Source organism: Dermacentor andersoni, chromosome 3 (genome assembly GCF_023375885.2).
Source record: "Dermacentor andersoni chromosome 3, qqDerAnde1_hic_scaffold, whole genome shotgun sequence".
NCBI classification, from domain to species: Eukaryota; Metazoa; Arthropoda; class Arachnida; order Ixodida; family Ixodidae; genus Dermacentor; species Dermacentor andersoni.
The window spans coordinates 211,457,281-211,476,759 of NC_092816.1; the positions used below are offsets into that span (position 1 = coordinate 211,457,281).

The window sequence follows — 19,479 nt, forward strand, 5'->3', positions numbered from 1 at the left end:
CGTGAGTTCATATTATTTAGCGCTTTTGGACTTTGAAGTTCTCCGGGGTGGCGCTGCCGTGTTAAGCCTGACGACGCCGTACGTGGCAGCGCGGAGGTAGGCGAGGCGCTCCGCCGCCTTTGCCGCCGCTCGCTCGCTTGCTACCGTTTCTCGACACTCACTATAGCGCACAATGCTGGATCCCAGCCGGCCGCTTCTACTTCTACCGGAGGGAGTGGAGGTAGAGTTGTTGCTACAGCCCCACTCGCCCCCCGGTGCTATCGTTCGAGCTGCCACCGGGCCTTCATCGCAAGAAACCACAGCCATGAGCTTCCAAGACATCTCGGAAGATGGCTATGACGACCCTGCCGTTATGAAAGAGGACCTTTCGCAAGGGACGCCATTGTAATGTCATTATTCCAATTTGTCTTTACACCTCAAGCGAAGAACGAAGAAGAAGCTCGCCAGAGGCGAGAAAGTGTCCGTGGCAGGCAGGGGGATCTCTCCGCTATCACCCTCCTCCGCCACCGCGTTATCATCAACGTCCTACGCAGCGGCAGGCGCTGGGGCATCAAAGAAGCGTTCTTTGAAAAAGAGGCGATGACCCCCCCCCCCCCCCTCCACGTAGCGACCCCAAAATTATCAATAGACCCAAGAAAGGCCTTCAGGTGAAGAGTTTCCGCAACCACCAAATCTAGAAAGCCGTCTCAGCCACCCGCGGAGGGAATTTTGACGATTCGCATTTCATCGTGCGCTTGAGACCCGGTTCCAACATAATTATCGTAAGAACCCCAGATCAGGAGGTCGCCGATATTGCGCGCAAGATCACGCGGATTGTGTTGGGCGGCAACGTTTACGAAGTCAACTCTTACGTTGCGGCACCGGACGGAGTGGCCCGGGGCGTCATTCATGGGATCGACCCGGATACCCCGACCGAGGAGCTTATGACTCACCTAAGGGTGAGTCATAACAGCATGCGTAACAGCATGCGTTACCCTGGGAATGCGTGAGTTTGCAAGTATACTTCTGGAGCTCCGTGCCCGATGAAAGCCCTCACGCACACCGTGACCGTGTTCAGCCCAGTGACAGCCAAACAATTCTCTGGCACACACGCCGGGCGTTCGTTTTTATATCGTAAATAAATAGTTTTTTTTTTCTTTAAGTCTCCTGTTCATATAGCACAAACCTACCCATTGAGCTCGGTAGAGGGGCATTTCTTACACTGAAAATCAAAATACATAATCGAGTAATTAACATAATTTCACTAACCATTTTCTCAACCTTGCTATACACTGTGGAAATGTTTACACCCTTGAGGGTGTTTTCTTGTCGCACTGGTAACACCCTTCGCGTTAGAGCCCCAAAAATACTTATAGAGGCCGACAACGGAGCTCTAGCTGTACACGCGATGACAAAAGACGTAGTTGAAAACTGTCCAATCATTTGCCCAGCCTTGCAAGGGCGCATAGTAAAATATGTGGGCACACTGCTGAGCTAAACTGCGATAGGCGAAAGCCTATCTATGGCTGCCTCTGTTGGTGCTGTCTGAATTCTTCTGCGTACCGACGCCGCCGTGGCCGCGACCATGGGATCCAGTCACAGCAATATAGTGTGCGCGCACCCCCACACGCATGTCGGCGCTCTCGCACGCGCCCACACGCGCTGCATGGCGCCTCCTCTCCTTGCTCCCCTCGCCGGTGATCACAGTTTCCGGCGGTGGCACTATAGAGGAAATGATCGGACGGCCACCTCACGCATCCTGGAAGCCCATTAAAGTCAACCAAATCCTTTCTGCTGAGGAAATAAAGTTGTTGCCACCACCACCTGCGTCCACCACGGACTGCGCCCGGACACTCATGAGCCACTAAAGGCTTAATATCCGAAAATAGTATTTCACAGAAAGAGATACGAAACTCTCCCGTCGGATAATTCTGCGCGCCCAAGGCTGTCAGAATGGTGACAGTTTTCAATCACGTCTTTTCTCATCGCGCGTCTAGGTAGAATTCCGTTGTCATCGTATATAAATTTTTGTAAGGGCCTCAGAGTAAGGGCGTTTACAAGGCACATTGCTAGAACAATTTTTAAAAGTTTGAAATAAGGGCTGTCAAACTTGCGGTAAGACTTCATGTTTCCACTACGCGTATTTTTCCTTCTTCAATACGCGTTTTTATGCAGTGCAGCTCAAAAATTACACGCATACCACTGCATTCTATAGAAAACTATGGGAACGCGCATCTCGAAACTGGTGTCATCCTCAGAATTCGTTCAAAGTGGACGCCACTGTCGAAGTCACAAGCTGCAATTCCTAAACTGGGAGATCTGCCTTGAAGCAATTTGTTTAAAAGCTAGATAATAAAGCTTGGTTCATTTGAGAAATATTCATTGCCAATTTTCTTGAAAATTATGTCCGCCTTTGATCATAGTCTAGTTCAACAATTAAGATTCTCATGCATGACATGGCTGATTTTGCAAAACTAGGTTACGATAAAAACAAATGCGTAACAAAAAAAAACAATTCCGATGCACCTGTCTCTCACTACGGCAACTACTAAGAGGGGCGCGGCGTTGCCTGCTGCGGATTCCACTCGCTGCACATCAATAAACGACGGCCAGTCTATGCGCCTACACTTGCAAGCTGCACGAGCAGTTTCACAAGCCGGCCGCAACCCTTCGTAACTGCATCAAGGTCACTTCCATTCAGACGCCACCAATGCGCGCGGCGGGCGGCTCCTCGTAGAGGAAAGAGAAAACGACGACCCACGGTCGCTTTAGAATGCCTTGCGACGAGGCACCATCACCGGTTCAGGAAATCGCTGTTCCGGCTACCCACACTGCGCCCCTGTCGCATGTCTCTGCACCGCCGCTTCCAACCCGCCGGGGCTTCGGGTGCCTGGGCAAACATTGCTTGGAGTGTGGCTACGCGCCCGCTAGATAACGGATCGAGGCGCGCAGGGTGGTGGCGGCAGCGTCCTGTTGGCGATCATTGTTCGTTGATCACCGCCACTGGACAGACCTTTCTGTTGAGCAGCGAACGATTCCTCGTTTGAGACTGCATGTACTAGGCGTGAGACACCATGATTGTTCTGACGGCCCTGGCTGTCGTGCTCCTGGGGGCCGTGTTGTGGCTTCGGCGGCTGTGGTTTTCATCGTTGCTGTTACACTTGTCCCGTTTCTGGAGTCCAGGAACCGGAGGTGAGCTTGGATGACGAGCGCATATGCTGGGCGTTTTGTTGTGGAAGAAAGCCCTGTTTTTTTTTTCTGTCTGTTGTAGAGACGGAGAAAAGTGGTTAAGTACACGGGTATTTTTAAGCATTATTAGCCCCTATACTGGTCTTGCCGCAGTAATGTCGACGACGAACTGCCTCATTCTGCATTTCTACACGGAACGTACTTATCGTTCATTCAAGGGGAGTGACTTAAGCTGTCTTTCATTAAAACCTGAATGCGTTTCTTTTCCTTCGCCTTTTTTATGATCGCTCGAGTTAGGCTCCGATTCATTAGGACGTTCCCGACCGTGGCTGATGCTGTCTTGCCGGATAAGACATGCTTGAAAAGTGGAAAGGTTGAACTGCGTGCCACATAGTCGGATCAAACCTCGCTTCACGAGCACAGCAGCCTCGTGCTCCAAATATTCGGTAGCGCAATCACAAGAACAATTCTATCGCGACAGCGCGAACTTGCTCTTTGAAATGATCGCCGCGAGTATGATATAACGTAGCACGAGGCGCGCGCACCAGTTTCCATTACGTCAAAGTCACATGAATTCAAGGTGCAAATTTATACCATTTCATTAATCGTTTCACTAAAGCTTCACTTCAGATAAATTCCGAAATGTGCGTTGGATAAGCATTATTTATTATTTATTTCGGTGTCAAAAAAAAGAACACACTTGTCTACTGTAGAAATAATACTGTCACGTGGTAGTGACGGTGAAGAAAGAAGCAATACGGTGGAATACAAAACTAGCTTTTATTGGGCGAACCTGTGCCCACAAAAACAGGCTACACTTATAGCACAACGAAAGCGGCGAACACAGTCGGCGATCGTCGAAAATCTGATTAGCGGGTCAAGCGCGTCGGCTTTTATAGATCAGTCGTCGAATGTTCCAGATTAACTGATGGGACCCGCGTGTCTTCCACAAAGTTCTACACCATTCGTGTCACGCGATGAAATCTGATAACACAAGGTTCGGCGACAACAGACACGCGGATAGAAGCGTCGATAACTTTCCAGAAACGTCGGATACATGCAGGCGCGTCCCTCGCTGTGCGATTACAGTTGTTAAGCGGCGAAACGTGGTTGCCCGATAAAGATAAGTACACGTGTCACCTCCACCAGATGTCACACGGCGGTGCAAGAAACAACACAGATCACGCCATTCAAGTTGGTTTACGGCAGGAACCCGACGACGACGCTCGACGCCATGCTGCCGCACGTCACTGACGAGGAGAATCTTGACGTCGCTACCTATCTCCAGCGCGCCGAAGAAGCCCGACAGCTCGCCCGCCTACGGATCAAGACCCAGCAGCGTACCGACAGCCGACACTACAACCTCCGACGACGCTTCGTCGAGTACCAGGCCGGCGACCGTGTTTGGGTATGGACCCCGATACGCCGGCGAGGACTCAGTGAGAAGCTGCTGCGACGCTATTTCGGACCCTACAAGGTCATCCGACGTATTGGCGCACTAGACTATGAGGTCGTGCCAGACGGCATTTCGCACTCACAGCGGCGCCGCGCACGATCTGAAGTGGTCCACGTGGTGCGCCTTAAACCATTTTACGGACGCTGATGAACTTCCTTAGTTTGTTGTTTTCTTTGCTACGAGTGCTTTTCTTTGTTACTTTCGTTTGTTAGCAGCATCGGGTCGATGCTTTTTAAGAGGGGGGTAATGACACGTGTACTTATCTTTATCGGGCAACCACGTTTCGCCGCTTAACAACTGTAATCGCACAGCGAGGGACGCGCCTGCATGTATCCGACGTTTCTGGAAAGTTATCGACGCTTCTATCCGCGTGTCTGTTGTCGCCGAACCTTGTGTTATCAGATTTCATCGCGTGACACGAATGGTGTAGAACTTTGTGGAAGACACGCGGGTCCCATCAGTTAATCTGGAACATTCGACGACTGATCTATAAAAGCCGACGCGCTTGACCCGCTAATCAGTTTTTCCGACGATCGCCGACCGTGTTCGCCGCTATCGTTGTGCTATAAGCGTAGCCTGTTTTTGTGGGCACAGGTTCGCCCAATAAAAGCTAGTTTTGTATTCCACCGTATTGCTTCTTTCTTCACCGTCACTACCACGTGACAATACTCATCAATAATAAAGTTAACACTTAAATTTTTTTAAAACGCCCGTTGGGGCTAAATTCACATACCCTTCATAAAGGTATTCAGTGATACTAAACATTCCACAGGAAGACCCATTGTTATTTATCAAGTTCATACATTTGGAATAATGCATCACGAGCTGTCGTCTATATAAGAAATTACTGTCTCTTTTCGTATTGGTAACGACCTAATTCATTGGTAGTCTGATTGTAAATGCTCATCACGAGTGTATAGCGGGCTTCCGTTCCCGCTCGCTTAGTTGCGCAGAGTTAGATAGGCGTACAGCCTCGAAAATGCGGTGTTTGCGCACAGCCATACAAGCTCCATTGGCAATGCTTGGATGTTGAGCTTGGTCGGTTGCAGCTGTTGCAGTCTGCTTCCTCAGCAAAAGAAAAAACAGCTGAATAGGTGTTCTTGTTTGACTGAAATGAACGTGTTTGCACATTTGCCTGCAACATGGCAGGACGGAAGGGAGATTAGATACCCATATTGCTTAGGCAAGTGCCACAACAAATAGCACCATAGTTTCTCCTATAAATGATTTCCCCACTTCTTCATCGCGCACACTCACGTCCGAAGTTGTGTGACGGGCTTTATGTTTTCTTTTCCAGTATTTCTTTCCTTTTTGTCAGTGAACCCATGTTCACCTTCATTTATTCCTAAAACTGCATAATATGTCTTTCAACGTCTCGCGATTTGTTCACCTTGGTTCTTTATTGTAATACACATAATACAAAGTACCATACTCGTCTGAAATTTCTCCTGCTTTTTTCTTCGTTCTCCATGAATCGACAATGGCTGTCAATGCAGACGGCTGCACGTGCGCAAGACAGACATTTCCGACAAAATATTTAAACCTGGAATACTGTCGCAAAACAGTGAGTCATCGCCTAAATTGAAGGCTTCCTTCCCGGGTACCTATTTGTAAAACGAGAAACAGCCAAATCACCCGGCTTTGAGTACACTGCAGTGATAGTGATCAATTTATTTATGCAGAAAACAAGAAAATATGCCAACATTTTGGTGCAGATGTTTACTTACGCCAAATTTTTTCTGGAAAGAGCGTTAAAAATTGCAGGACTTAAGAAACTGAACAATTAAAATTGATCCTTCACTCAGAAATGCATGAAAGGATATCAGAATCCTGCAGTTGGCAGCTACTGACATTCCTTAAATAAAGCAAATGGTTCTATTATGCAATGTTCGGAAATATGTGCTTCTAACTGAGAGTCAAACTTTCTCAAAAGCACGCGTAAAGGGTATAACAGTTTCACGTTACTTGTTAGCTCATGTATCACATTTTTTATATATGCTCTAAGAGATGAGGTCGACAGCAATGCAGAACCTAGTTTCGACGGCGCGTAACGCGTTTGTAAATATTGCCCTTCCTGTTTTTAGGCAGTTGAGTTTTTGTCAAATATTGTTAAAACTATGAGGCCATAAAAAAGTCCTCCTTAGAATAGTCTATAACGAAATCGAACCTTATCGAAATCATGTACGTGGTTGTCTATGGATAGCATTTCCTCTTTTCTGAGTAGGCAAGTTGTAGCTGGCGCCGACCTAAATATTTGCCCCTATAGGTTTTCGACTCATCCAGCAGTTGCGTCAGATTTCTCAGTATTCTCTAGCGTGACCGTCATTATCTCACGACAAAATGGTCGTGGAGAGCTTCTTTATCAGAGAGCGCGTGTGTTTGTGACCGCTACTCAAAGCGTGTCGTCGCGTGCCGCGTTATCGTGTATCCTCTGCGTCGGTTGCGTGCTCTTATCATTTATTGTTCCCGTGCTGTCATTTCGATCGCCGCTGTGGCATATTGCTCTACGAGGTTGCAAGGTGCTTGCTGGTCGAAGCAACATGACGGGACAATATTTTGACTCAGTTGGCAACGATGCATGTGCGCAGTCGCATGCGCCTACTTTCGGTGCCTGCAGCGGTGATCCCAATTGACGGATTTTCGTCATTTGTCAGAATTGTAGGTCTATGCCGTTTCTATATCCCCTTCAGTCCCGAATTAAAATCAACTGTCGTTAAATGCGTGAAATTTACATACTTTGATGCGGAGATGCTGGAGACACCACAGAAACCAAGTCAAGGTGGAATGAGAATGACTCTGTGCATTTTATAGAGACCCATCATAATTACGTAGTAATTAAATAATAATATACTGTACAATCAGTCAGGCTACATTTCTTCATTTAAAATATAGAAAAACCCACTCGAATTACATGCACAGGTTAATTATTGGCTGCCAGCATTACAAAAAGGAGAAAAAATATTTCGCAGTAAGTACCGAAACGTCCCGCTCCAAACATCCCGTCAAAGACGGTTGTGCCTTCACCAAAGCGGTCGTCTGAAGCGATACATTTCACTCAGAAGTCAAATACGTGCACTTCCGGAAAGTAGAGTGTTAGATTTACTGAAAGTTCAATGTTCTTTGTCTATTCCTAGGAACCACTGCGCAGGAATGGCAAAAATAAGTCGCGTCCACAAACGTGGGCGTCGGGACTAAAGAGGATATCGACAAGAAGGTATAAGCCAGAAATTATTTTTATTTGAAAAGCTGTAAGCGGCGCAAAATTATTTCTACGTTTGTTCACGCTGCAGAATTTCTCGCGTACAAGCTTGCCATGTGGGAGCTCATCGGGAGAAATTTAGATCCATAAAAGCATGTGGCACAACTATTTCTCTGCGTGGAATATTGTACGACTAGGCACCGCGCTTTTGGCCCCATCATCCCATACTCTGAAATGTACCATGCTTCCTGCCGTGCTATGTCTATCGGATCAAATAACAGCAGCTACGCATTGTCGGTCTGTTTTCATACTGCTTCAAAATTTAACTTTATGTGATAAATGTCCCACGAATAAAAGGCAACACCTAGCAAGCATGCTCTCTTGACACGTGCCGAAAGAAACGGTGCCTAAAAGCAGGACAACAGCGAACGTCACAGGAACCCTGATGTTGGCTGCTGTTGTACTGTTCTCAGGAGCTGTTTCGCCGCACAGGTAAGCACCATACCTAGATATCCATACATAGATATTGCTACACGCGTGTGGTATTTGATTGCTGGAACGAGGCGCGTGGGCGCCATCACTCGAGAAACGAGGAGCAAGAACGAACAGGCCTCGCGCTGTGAATCTAAGCGGTCGGCGCTGCAACCGCTGTTGTAAATATAACCAGTAAATAGTTGTTTGGCTTACTGACTCGTCCTTCGCGTAACATTGTGGTGAAGGTGGAACGTTCCCCGTCATCGCCACGGAGCTCCGAAACGGCCGCACCGTCGTGCGGCCGCTTTCATCGGAAGCCATGGCTTCCAATGAAAACCACCCCGTCGCCACCTACACCTGCGGCGCCAACCACAACGTACGATGCGTTTCCTAGTCTCCGTGATCCTGGGATATACTTCGCCCAATATGACTTTGACGTCAACGACTGGCTGAGCATGTATGAACGTGTTAGCAAAAGCCACCGCTGGGACCCTCCCATCGTGCTTCCCAATGTGATCTTTTACCCTAACGGGACACCGCGTGCCTGGTTTCTCACCCGTGAGATCGAGCTCTACAGCTGAAACATTTTCAAAGAGCGGCTTTTTCAAAGACCGATGGTCATTAAGGGTTACGGACTGGATTCCAAGAGAAGGCAAGCGTAGCAGTGGGCGGCAGAAAGTTAGGTGGGCGGATGAGATTAAAGGGAAGCTGAAGAGTCTGTCGAATTCAATAAGACGCTCATATACGGATGCGGGAACCTTATAAACCATGTAGGTAAAATTTGGGCTTTTATTCAATTAGGAGCGACGTAATCGTAGGTTGAAATTGCGCTGTAGCTCCGCCCCCCGTCGAATGCCGCACGCTGCTGTTGACGATGGGAGCGGAGACCGGAAACCATGGTGTTGTGACGTCAACTGTAGTGTTTCGCTCCTTCGCAGCGTCCGCGACCGTGCCTGACCGCGCTTGTTTCTGCGTGCGTGCCATCGTAATCTGCTTCGATCGACCCTGCATTCCTTTGTTGGTGCGTCTGCGTGTATGTAGAGTGGTAGTCAACGTGCGTGGTAGTCAACGTGAGTGGTAATCAACGTGAGTGGTAGTCAACGTGGTAGTCAACAGATGAAGGTCACTACACGTGCTGCATGAACCGGGAAGCTTTTCACGCGTTTAAACCGTCTTTGTAGATTGCCGACAGCTTTGGACAGCGCACAAATGCCGACGATCGCATCCCCACTTACGTTCCACGAGGAGGCATGCAGGAACACAACACTACAGTTGTTTGACCGGAAACGAGCTCACTAGATCGGCGAAAGATCGGCGAGATCACTAGATCGCTTTGCAAAAAACATACCAAAGAGCATTTCCAACACGAGCAGATCCCAAGACTTTGCTTTCGTTCGCGTCGAAAGCATTGCTCGCACCAGCATCGTTTGCTTCTTCGAGAGGCCGGGTCTTCGCAATCGGCTCGTACATGTAGGGAGTAACGCCGAACTCCTCAGAAAAACGCAGTCTCGCTAAATTTTCCATTACCGTCTCAGAAAAACAGCACCAAACTACCTGGCACCGCGCTTCATGTGTAGCGGCAGCGGTCGGTTACTAGAGTTGACGTCACGAGGCGCCCGACCAATCACAGGCGGAAACGAGACGCGCGAGCTGGGCGTGTCCGCTGCTGCACTTTTCGTCGAAATAAAATATATTTGCGCTTTCTTTCGCTCAATTTCGATACGATATTCGAATTCGGAGGGTTGAAAACCATTATGTGCATATGTTTTTGCAGGGACAACATGGCCACAATTAGTACATGACCTGGGGAGTGGGACAAGTATGGGAGAGGTGTTTTCCCTGCAGTGGGCGTAACCATGCTGATGATGATGACAATGATGAATCAGCTTTAGACGGGCGTTGTCCACACAGGACGCTACGCTTTTGCTTAAGAGAGCAATCTTTGATCACCCTACTCGTGACGTGAGAGGGATCTTCGCACTGGACCTCTCCAAGGCCTTCCACAGGGTCGCGCATAAAGACATCCTCACGTAGATTTCCTGCCTAAACCTGGGTCAGCGGTGTAATAATTACACAAGATTTTCCTCGCGGATCGCAAGGCACACCTCTGACTAGGCACGGTCACGGGAGGACCCTACGAACTAGGCACCGGGGGCGCCCCGCAGGGCTCGGTCCTCTGCCTACTCTTATTCAATATAGCCATTCACAAGCTCTCCACTCACCTCGCTGCAATCCCGAACGTGGTCACGGCATTTATGCGGACGATATCACGATCAGGGCGCCGGGCGGATCGCTAGCCATGCTCTAACAGTCGTTACAAAGCGCGTTGGAGGCTACCAAAGGCTTTCTTTAAATCGCGGGCCTTGAACTCTCCTCCTAAAAATCAGAGATACTGTTATACCTCCAATCCAGACGAGGGGTCAGAAACCTTGCGCCTCTGGGAACTCGGCCGAGAAAAATTCGAGCTAAATATGGGCATTCATACCGAGGATGAACGCGGTCAAGATTCTAGGTCCCAGACATGAACCGGCGACCAAAGTAAGCTTGACCCGGGAAAGCAGAACTCGCATCATGGTTGACCCCGTCCCGCGAAACATTCACCCAGTGCATAACGAGCGTAGAAGATTTGCGAGAGCAAAGTCCATCCTTGAAAAGATTAATCAGCAGAAACTAATGCCCTCTTTGTCGATGCTGCCAGGTATGTCAGTGGGGATCAGTTCACCGTCTCGGTGGTAGACGCCGGGGGCCACCTGGTCAATGCAGCCTCTGTTTACACAAAGTTCGCCCATGTGGCGGAAGAAACGGCGACCGCTCTGCCTTTTCACAGCTCAAAAGTTTCGGCTATCGTCTTCTCGGACTCGCGCACGGCGGTTAGATCCTTCTCGTCCGCCCTCGTGTCTGAACAAGCGAACAGTATTGCGATTAAAGCACTTCAAAGGGCTAAGGAGAGCAACGAAGGAGGATACCACATCGCATGGCTTCCGGCCAACCTAGGTAGCTCAATAAATCCGCTTGGATGTAATCCTAACGAGCAGGCCGACCAGAGAACGCGCGATTTCACGTACCGCGCTGTCGTGGGTGCCAAGCTTGGAACGAGGTCAACATCCACAAATATCCATTATGTACTTTCCACGAAATTGTTTCCCATTATCGACCAGGCAGGAGGACATTTCTACCCCCTCACCGCAAGTTGAACAAACCTCCGGCTAGCACACTCAGACTTCTGCAAGCCCGTTCGTATCCCTGTCTTCGGTCCCTTAACAGGATAGATCCTGACCACTCACAGTCGTGCCCCAAATGTGGCCATGACTCATGCTCTTTTGAACACATAATCTGGCTGTGCCCTGCCTTTAACGCGTCTTCACCACCTATCACGAAAGAACAATGGCAGGAATCTCTCAAGAGCAGCAATCTTCACATTCAACTCCAGGCTGTCCAGAGGGCCCAGGACATTGCGGCGGGAGTTCATCTCCCGGTCCCATCGTGGGCGGAGCCACCGACTTGATCTTCGGGAGCCTTCGGCTTTGGCTCCCCAAGATCTCAGTCCCTCAGGACTCAAATAAAGTTCTTGTCATGTCATTTTCTGCACTAGACAGAAATAAATTTTGTACACTTGTTCCTTTTTATTGCGATGTCAAGCGCAGTCAATTGATCATGTATCAAATCCAGCTTGGTATTGATGGATGTTCATTTTTATACATATTTTAAAGTATTTTTAAGTGTCTGTTGTTCTTCCCCTTTGAGTATCTTCTAAAGTCTCTTCGGTTAACAAGGGCACAAATCCATGCTTACCGGCAGCCCTCTGTTGTGTGTGTTGCTCTTCGGTGTGTCCCGTCAAAATACTGCGCAATCCAACATCTAATGTACGATGGCAACCCACCCAGTCTTCAAGCTTAGCAAGGTTGTAGCAGGGAGCAAAACAATGAATTAAGAGGCACAAACGTTAAAAAAAAAAGAAAAGAAAGATTAGACGCTAATGAACTGGATTTATTCTGAGAACTGAACCTAAATATAAATGCAGGCGTCCATGAATATTGGATATTCATTCATTGTTGTATTCCAGGCTCAAGATAACCCCTATCTCAATAAGATCCTCCATCTACACGAGGCCTCTAAGCCTCTGTAAAGCAACTCGCTGGGTGAACTTCGGCATAAAGGTTCATTCCAGCTGTTAGGCTTCCCTTGCCATACGTACGCATTTTCTCACCACGGTATAATTGCCTAGCATCTGTGCTGATGTATAAATGCTGTGCGCGTAACCGCAAAACACGAATCAGGACTGATTGGGGAAGAAATTATCGCTGTCGTTTTGCCACTCGTAGATTATTATTGTATCATGCGCACCTGCCTGATCATGACTACCTTCATAAATTCTAATCTTTTTTTTCTAGGACATTTTTTTAGAAGAACTTTTTCGATATACCGCATCAGTTCAAGTTGAGAGCAGCTAATGGTGCCACGTTTTATTTGTTTTGATGACGCCGTCCATGCCGCAGCAACGCCGACACCGACAGAAGAGTTGTATAAATGTTGTGAGCGTTTTAAATCAAAGTATGCTTTCATACGAATGTTCGCATTTCCGTTGAGAATGGTTTATACTGCAATACTCATGTATCCTTGTCCTTCGTGTCATGGTCCTACATGAGATCCCCAATATTGTGAAGCAAATAAACAAGCGAGTTTTACGCTCATCACATTCCTAAATACGTCAGTGATAAACATGTGACGTCGCTCTGCCGGAAGGCGAGAACTAAATTTTCTTTCAATACCCATGCTTTTTCTTTCGTAATACGTCGAGCAGAACACGAATAGTTGGGATAATTTCCCAACAAATTAGCAAATTTTGTGGTCCCGCAGAGTGCGAGGATAAGCAAGCAACCGACACTTCCGGCCGTACAAACGAATAATTCTTAGCTTAGAGTCAATACATTTCTCAAGCACTTAACGAGTTGGAGAAGCACATAACGAGCCATATGCCATAGCCAAATCTCTTGAGACGTGTGTACGTTGTGTTGTGAGCCCCTTGTACGGGCGGCGTCTGCCTAAAAAAATTGTAATTTTGCACGTGTAGTCTGTGCAGACGACTTAGAAAATCATGTGCGGTGTCGTTCTCACTAAGCGCAACCACGTTCTGTCGTTGAACCACACAGACGTTATACTGTGCTCTCCAAGGACGAAAAAGCCTGCCGCGGTCAAGAGCTATTTCTGCAGCGAGAGGCGGCCGTCAGGGCGGGCATTCCTCAACGTTCTGCAGAAAGCGGCCGCGAGCTGGCCTACAATGCGGCGCCTCCACAAGTTGCACACGAGGCGTATTACAGGGATGTTAGCACCGAAAACAACTGCAAGTTCAAGAAAACATTTTTCGTATTCTCCGTGTCAGTCACCTCTTCATGGCATTATCGAAGACGTCACTGAACTGGCAGCAACCGCACGGCTGACTTGAGGGCTGTTAAAGACGACACTTGGGCTAGTTAGTCGATTTATCCAGGCTGAGACATTACTAAACGAAAGAAAAAAGAAGGACTAGATAAGATATCGCAATTTCTTGTGGTATGTATATTTCTTTTTCATTTCTGGCAATTAGTAATCTGTTGTGGTGGAAAAGACGCAAAAACAGTTGCGCAGTTGACCAGACGCTTTCCCATGTTGTTTTCAAGTCTTTTTCGCTGCAAGAAGAATGCACTAGCCCAGCGACAAGGCTTAATTGTCTCGCCTTTGAAAAGCTCGCACATTCCTTTTTCAAACAAAAAGTAACGTAACCTGATTACTTCTCAATAAAAAAAACACGGCGAGCCTCCCTTCTGAGTCCCTTTGAACACGTCTGGTGCAATATGCAAACAAAAGCTTCGCGCTAGAAATTGCATAAAAGGTGCATTAAACAGAGGGAAATGTATGAGCGTGAAAAACGGTAAGCGCACTGACGCTATGGAGGCCACCATAGTGCGTTACAGCCAGCACTGTTCAAAGCTACGCGATGCGTCAATGCTCTTATCTCCAGCAAACTGAGCAGTGCGACGTTGTAGTGTCGGTAGCGTCCCGCGAGTATTTCCTCTTTCCATCTACAGAACGCTGCGCACCTGATGATTTGCTGCAACAATTGAAATACGGCGGCGTGCAATCGCTTTCCTACCGGGAAATTTCGTCACCTTTGCTCGCCAATGTAGGGCACGATAACCGTATCTACAGGAGGTGAATGTTTCGCCAAACGGGCAATTGTTCACAGTGGGCTTACCCCAGTTGTGTTTGCGACAAATGATTACGGCCATAGAGAGAGTCATTTCCAGCATCTGCTTTCTTTCAAGGCCAGACGTTGAGTTTTTATTGTTTAAAGAATTGACTCGTGCCCCTTATCACAATTTTGACTCAGTGACGGATGCTATGTCTTACAAATCGCAATTTGCAAAACTGTATCACAAATGCAGATGATTTCTGTGACCTTTCGCAATAGCAACGAAATTCACAGTAAAGCCGATTGCGGTAGAGAAGTTGTCCTAATAATTTTTAAGACCATGAATACAGCGACACATCCTAAAGCTTTCGCGCATACGACCGATATGACCTTCATTTTGTGCAAATTTAAACTGGGTGTCGCATTTTGTTCACCTAAGCCACTGAGTAAAAGCATGCGTCTAACGCGTGTACAGCGTTTTCGAGTGGTGCAATCAGTAATTTACTGTAAATGACGTAATAATTCTACATTCTTTACACTATTCTCGCGAGATCACCCCTAAAATCATACTTCTCTCAGTCGTTGCCACTGACAGTTCTTCGAGAAAGGGGGTGATACGTCTTACGTTCATCGTTTAACACCTCAAAATGTGGTTAAAATTGGTACCCCATAATTACCAAGAAATCTCCTAATGAACCATTAAACATTAAGCTCTGGCTGCACCAAACGCCTATCCCGGCCGCCTGCTGTTTCCAGCGACTACAAAGTCCGTACAGTGCTCACCTCTCTCAGGACAGTAAGAAACACTGACTATCAGCGCGGTATAAGGCTTTTAAGTATTCCAGACTTTACTTCCAAACCCCGAAAATAACCGACACATCTTGAAGTGTGCATGTGAACAAGCCGTATAGTGCCCCAAATTATCGCTACATTCGAACTCGTTGTGAGATACATTTATTCCAGGTCAGCGGGCACATATTTACGGCGTTTGTAAGTCACACATGTAACGCTCTGGAGAACTGCGCTGAATAATTTAATAGAAAGGACCCAATTATTTCATCACGATGAACGAAAGAGAACAAGGTAAAAGCGGGAGGGAGCCTTTCTACAAGTGGACTTGCCTTTTTCAAGGCGACGTATGCCTTCCTCGGCACAGTATGTATACGTAGTGTTCTAAAGGAGAGAGGAGGTCAGGTAGAAGTACAGACATGCATACTCCTCTGCTGACAGACCGTCACTGCGTCGCTCTTTATCCAACTTTCACCTCTTTCCGATAAGAATCTCCTTCCGCACTATAACCCCCTCTCCCCTTTAGAAGAACCCTGGCTATACAGGTTGTCTCACATAACTTGAGCAAAAGTTTTAAAAACGAAAGACACGCCTGACGTGACTTGAACTGAATGCATAATGCTGGCACTGGCTTGGAGTTAGGTGAATTTTACTTTCCCCTTTAGTAAACTTTTTTAAGTATTGACTGCAAGACAACAAGTGTGATACGCAAAGTTGTAGAGCACCTTGAGAAACCTCTCAACAAATTGTTTCCAAGACGTTATATCTCACGTGGTCCTTTTTACCGCGTTCCGAAGAAAGCTCGCGAAATTAAAAAATATATACCACGTGACGGGGCGCTTTCACACTGTTATTGTGCTGCTATCAAGCATGGGCTAGATGAACAATGTCGGCCGTGGCGAGACTGGCCCGTGACAGGAAGTTATGCCTGGTGTAGGTATCTGGGCATTCGGCTAGCTCTTATCGCATGACCTTGCAAATGCATGCTGTTGGCCGAGTGTTGCCGACCTTCTTCCTCTTGCCTTCCCCGTGCTTCCTTTGGTACTTTCATTTAGGTTATTTAACAGGGAGGGTCGGGCTAGTTGGTGCTCGATATTGGAATGCATCATGTAACCGCGCAAACGTCAACGGATGGAGAAGGAAACACACAGGACAGGCCTGTCCTGTGTGTTTCCTTCTCTGTCTGTTGTCGTTTGCGCGGTTACATGATGCATTCCAACATTTAGTTTAAAACTGCCTCAAGTATAGACTGCTGTCACGATCCCTCCAGCAAAGACAATGGCAAAACTTCGCACCCCCTTTTTATTACGCCAGAAAATAACAAAGACAAACCTATTTATTACCTACCCCAAAAATTAGTAATAAATTGGGAAAAGTGAAACTTCGCACCTGCCATTACACCTCGCACGTGCCTCATTTGCATCAAATGTGAACTTGGTGTCACGTTTGCTTCTCCAAGGATGCCGGGAAATAGTGCGTCTAGTGGATGTTATATGCTTTAGAGCACTTGCGTAAGTAATTTACTGTAGAGGATGTAATTAGGCCTGAAACTTTGCACGCTCATTACATGTCACGAGCTATTTCAGACGACAAATAATTCTTTGTCAAGCCGCCCGTCATACATAGCACAATTGTGATCCCTGAGCTGAATTACGCGGAGACGCACATTCCATGAGTGAAAAGTCGAAAGATATAATTAGGTCGAGAACACAATTTCGATATGTATTTACCCCATCACTTTACGCAAATAATTGCAATCAATGAATTGTAGCCGGTGAGGTGGCAGAGCGTTGTTTTAAGCGAGTATTAAGAATAACCCTAGCTTCGAGAAATGCTTTTGCAAGGTGTCCGCCGAGTGCGTTGTAGTTCCAGTTATTTCTTCGCTTCCATAGGTTAAACAGCCCTTTGGTAAATGGGACAACACTCCATTATTGTCGCAAGTCTCACTGCGCATATCTCAAAAGCGATGCATTTCTCAAAACTCGTTCCACGCCTAAAGAAGGTAGTAACTTCTAGAAGCCTCTGGCGTTGCAGAGTGTGGCAGCCATATCGTGATGTTCATGACACTAGGAGCGTCAACGGCGAGCGGGGTTATAAAAGCCACATTCCTTTAGCGCTCCCTGCCGCTCCTTCCTGGCCGTGGTTGCTCGCTAGGTGCTGCTACTCTCTTGCCGGATAGCTGATAATTAAAAAAAAGAATTAATTATGTGCCAGATGACGGAATCGAACCTTGGCACCTTCGCCGAACATCCCGACGCTCCAATCATTTATTCATTGTTTCTCAGGCAACAAAAAAATCACAGACAACTGAACGAGTGTTCTTAGACTGCTTGGAGTGGGGTGGTTCTCTGGGAAATCTTACAAAGAAATCTGAAAAAAAAATAAGGGTCATCATCCGTTATCTCACGGTTGACAAAGAGGAGGGCGTGCCTTTGACCTTGTTATGCTCGTGGGCCAGCACAGCACGTGGAGAAAACGGACGTATGTTTTCAATGCAGATATTGAGGCGATACCTGTTCGCGAATATTTTCGCGAACCTGTGTCTCATTTGGTCGAAGTACAGAAGGCGCAGACGTTTGTACCGGAGTGGATTTCCAGGTACGAAGTTTTATTACGCATGCCGAATTACTGGTCACACGTAGTGAGAAAAAGCTGATGATTCTGCGTAATATGCTCTTGCTGTCTGCTCTTGACCGCGTAAGCTCTCTGAGACGCGAAGCAATAAAGAAAAAAAAGCTGGAGGACCAATGAACCCATGCTCCTATCGTTCAAACTTGCTTTTTGAAGTGATCGCCACGTGTTCATTATGATGATGATTTCCATACTATGGCACATACCCACAATTGGCGATTAGCTCAGAAGAGGGCACTTTATGTAATAATAAATGAAGAAAGGCCAGTCATTATAAGAGTTGTCAGGTTGCGTAGCACGGGCGCGTGAGGGCACATCTGTTCCTTCACGCCAAAGACGCAGGAATGAAATGGGAAATTTTATAGCAGTTGATTAAGCAATTAAAAAAAGCTTCGCTTCACATAGTTTCCAAAACGTGCGTTCAATCTGCACGTGATTTCTTTTTTAGACGGAGTGGATGGGTGGATGGGCCAAGAAGGGAGAAAGCAGAAGCCATTTACATGTTGGGGCAAGTTGCCTGGCGTCGCACTCTCTCCCAGCTTCCTTCCTGAATTGTCAACGCGCCCAGCAGCATACGCACATGTTTTTGCGCACACGCACGCTTTCATCTCGGTAGTCATCGTCAACGGTAGAAATGTGACGGCATGAGCATGCGTCCCTGCATAGAGACTGCAACTGATTCCTGGTGTAACCGGGATGATTTAAGGCGCTGATCTGCAATTGCAGGTGAGAGGCGTAACGTTTATACTGCAAGTTTGCTTTCATTTCGCTGTTTCATTTGTGCAGTAACATTTGCCGTGTTATAAGGCATGTGCCGTAGATAAAAAGCGCTCGCGATGCCCGTTTCCTCCTAGCAATCAAAACTAGGCGGCTAGTTGGTTTTTATCCATAGTTGGGTCATCAGGTGTAGCGCGAATGCGTCTAAATGGACGAGAGAAGGAAAGAAGCAAACACAAGAAAGAAGCAAACACTATGCGTGCGCGGGCGTCCTTGGGCGACGCGTATCTAGGTTCATTTCGTCCGTGCTTGCAAGTCTTCAAATAACGAGACATCAATTTTACTTCAACTATATCTCGCAGAAAGCATACGGCGCGAAAACTCTTCCCCTCGTTGGACGACTTGATGAACGTTTATGTTGAAATAGGATAGTTGGAAACTACGATCGCAATGGCGAGAAAAGTGTGAACGCCGCGGAGAATCGTGCTGCGAGGGAACTTGTGCTGCACATTTTCACCCGATCAGTCTGAACGAATAGCTCACGGTCTTAGGCTTGAAATTCACCAAGGTTTTATTGAGAATCATTTGGTTCAAGAGCATTTCGCGATCGCTAAAGGGCGTATGGATAGACGAGAAGGCCGAAGGAACTGAATGCCGTGTAGCACTCGTGCACCAGTCACGGCTTCGAATTCCTCCCTCCTTCTCTGTAACTGAAAGCAGGTTCAGTTCCCAGCGTGGCCCCCGTATTTCGATTTGGCCGCAGTGCGAGAACACTCGTGCATCGAAATTTCGGTGCAGGTTACATCCCCAGCTGCTCAAAATAAATCCGCAGGCCTGTACTTCGGCGTCTCTCAGTGACCTCGTGTTGCTGTGGCA

General features: G+C 47.3%; 1 protein-coding gene across 1 annotated transcript in view; it reads left to right on the forward strand.

The window, feature by feature from the left end:
- The first annotated feature begins 2,776 nt into the window (after positions 1-2,776).
- LOC126524714 (rifampicin phosphotransferase-like) overlaps positions 2,777-19,479 on the forward strand; it is a 197,403-nt gene continuing 180,700 nt past the window's right edge. The window contains exon 1 of the mRNA XM_055067252.2: positions 2,777-3,171. Coding sequence (XP_054923227.2) covers positions 3,054-3,171 — 118 coding nt within the window. The 5' untranslated portion in view covers positions 2,777-3,053. The remainder of the gene's footprint in view (positions 3,172-19,479) is intronic.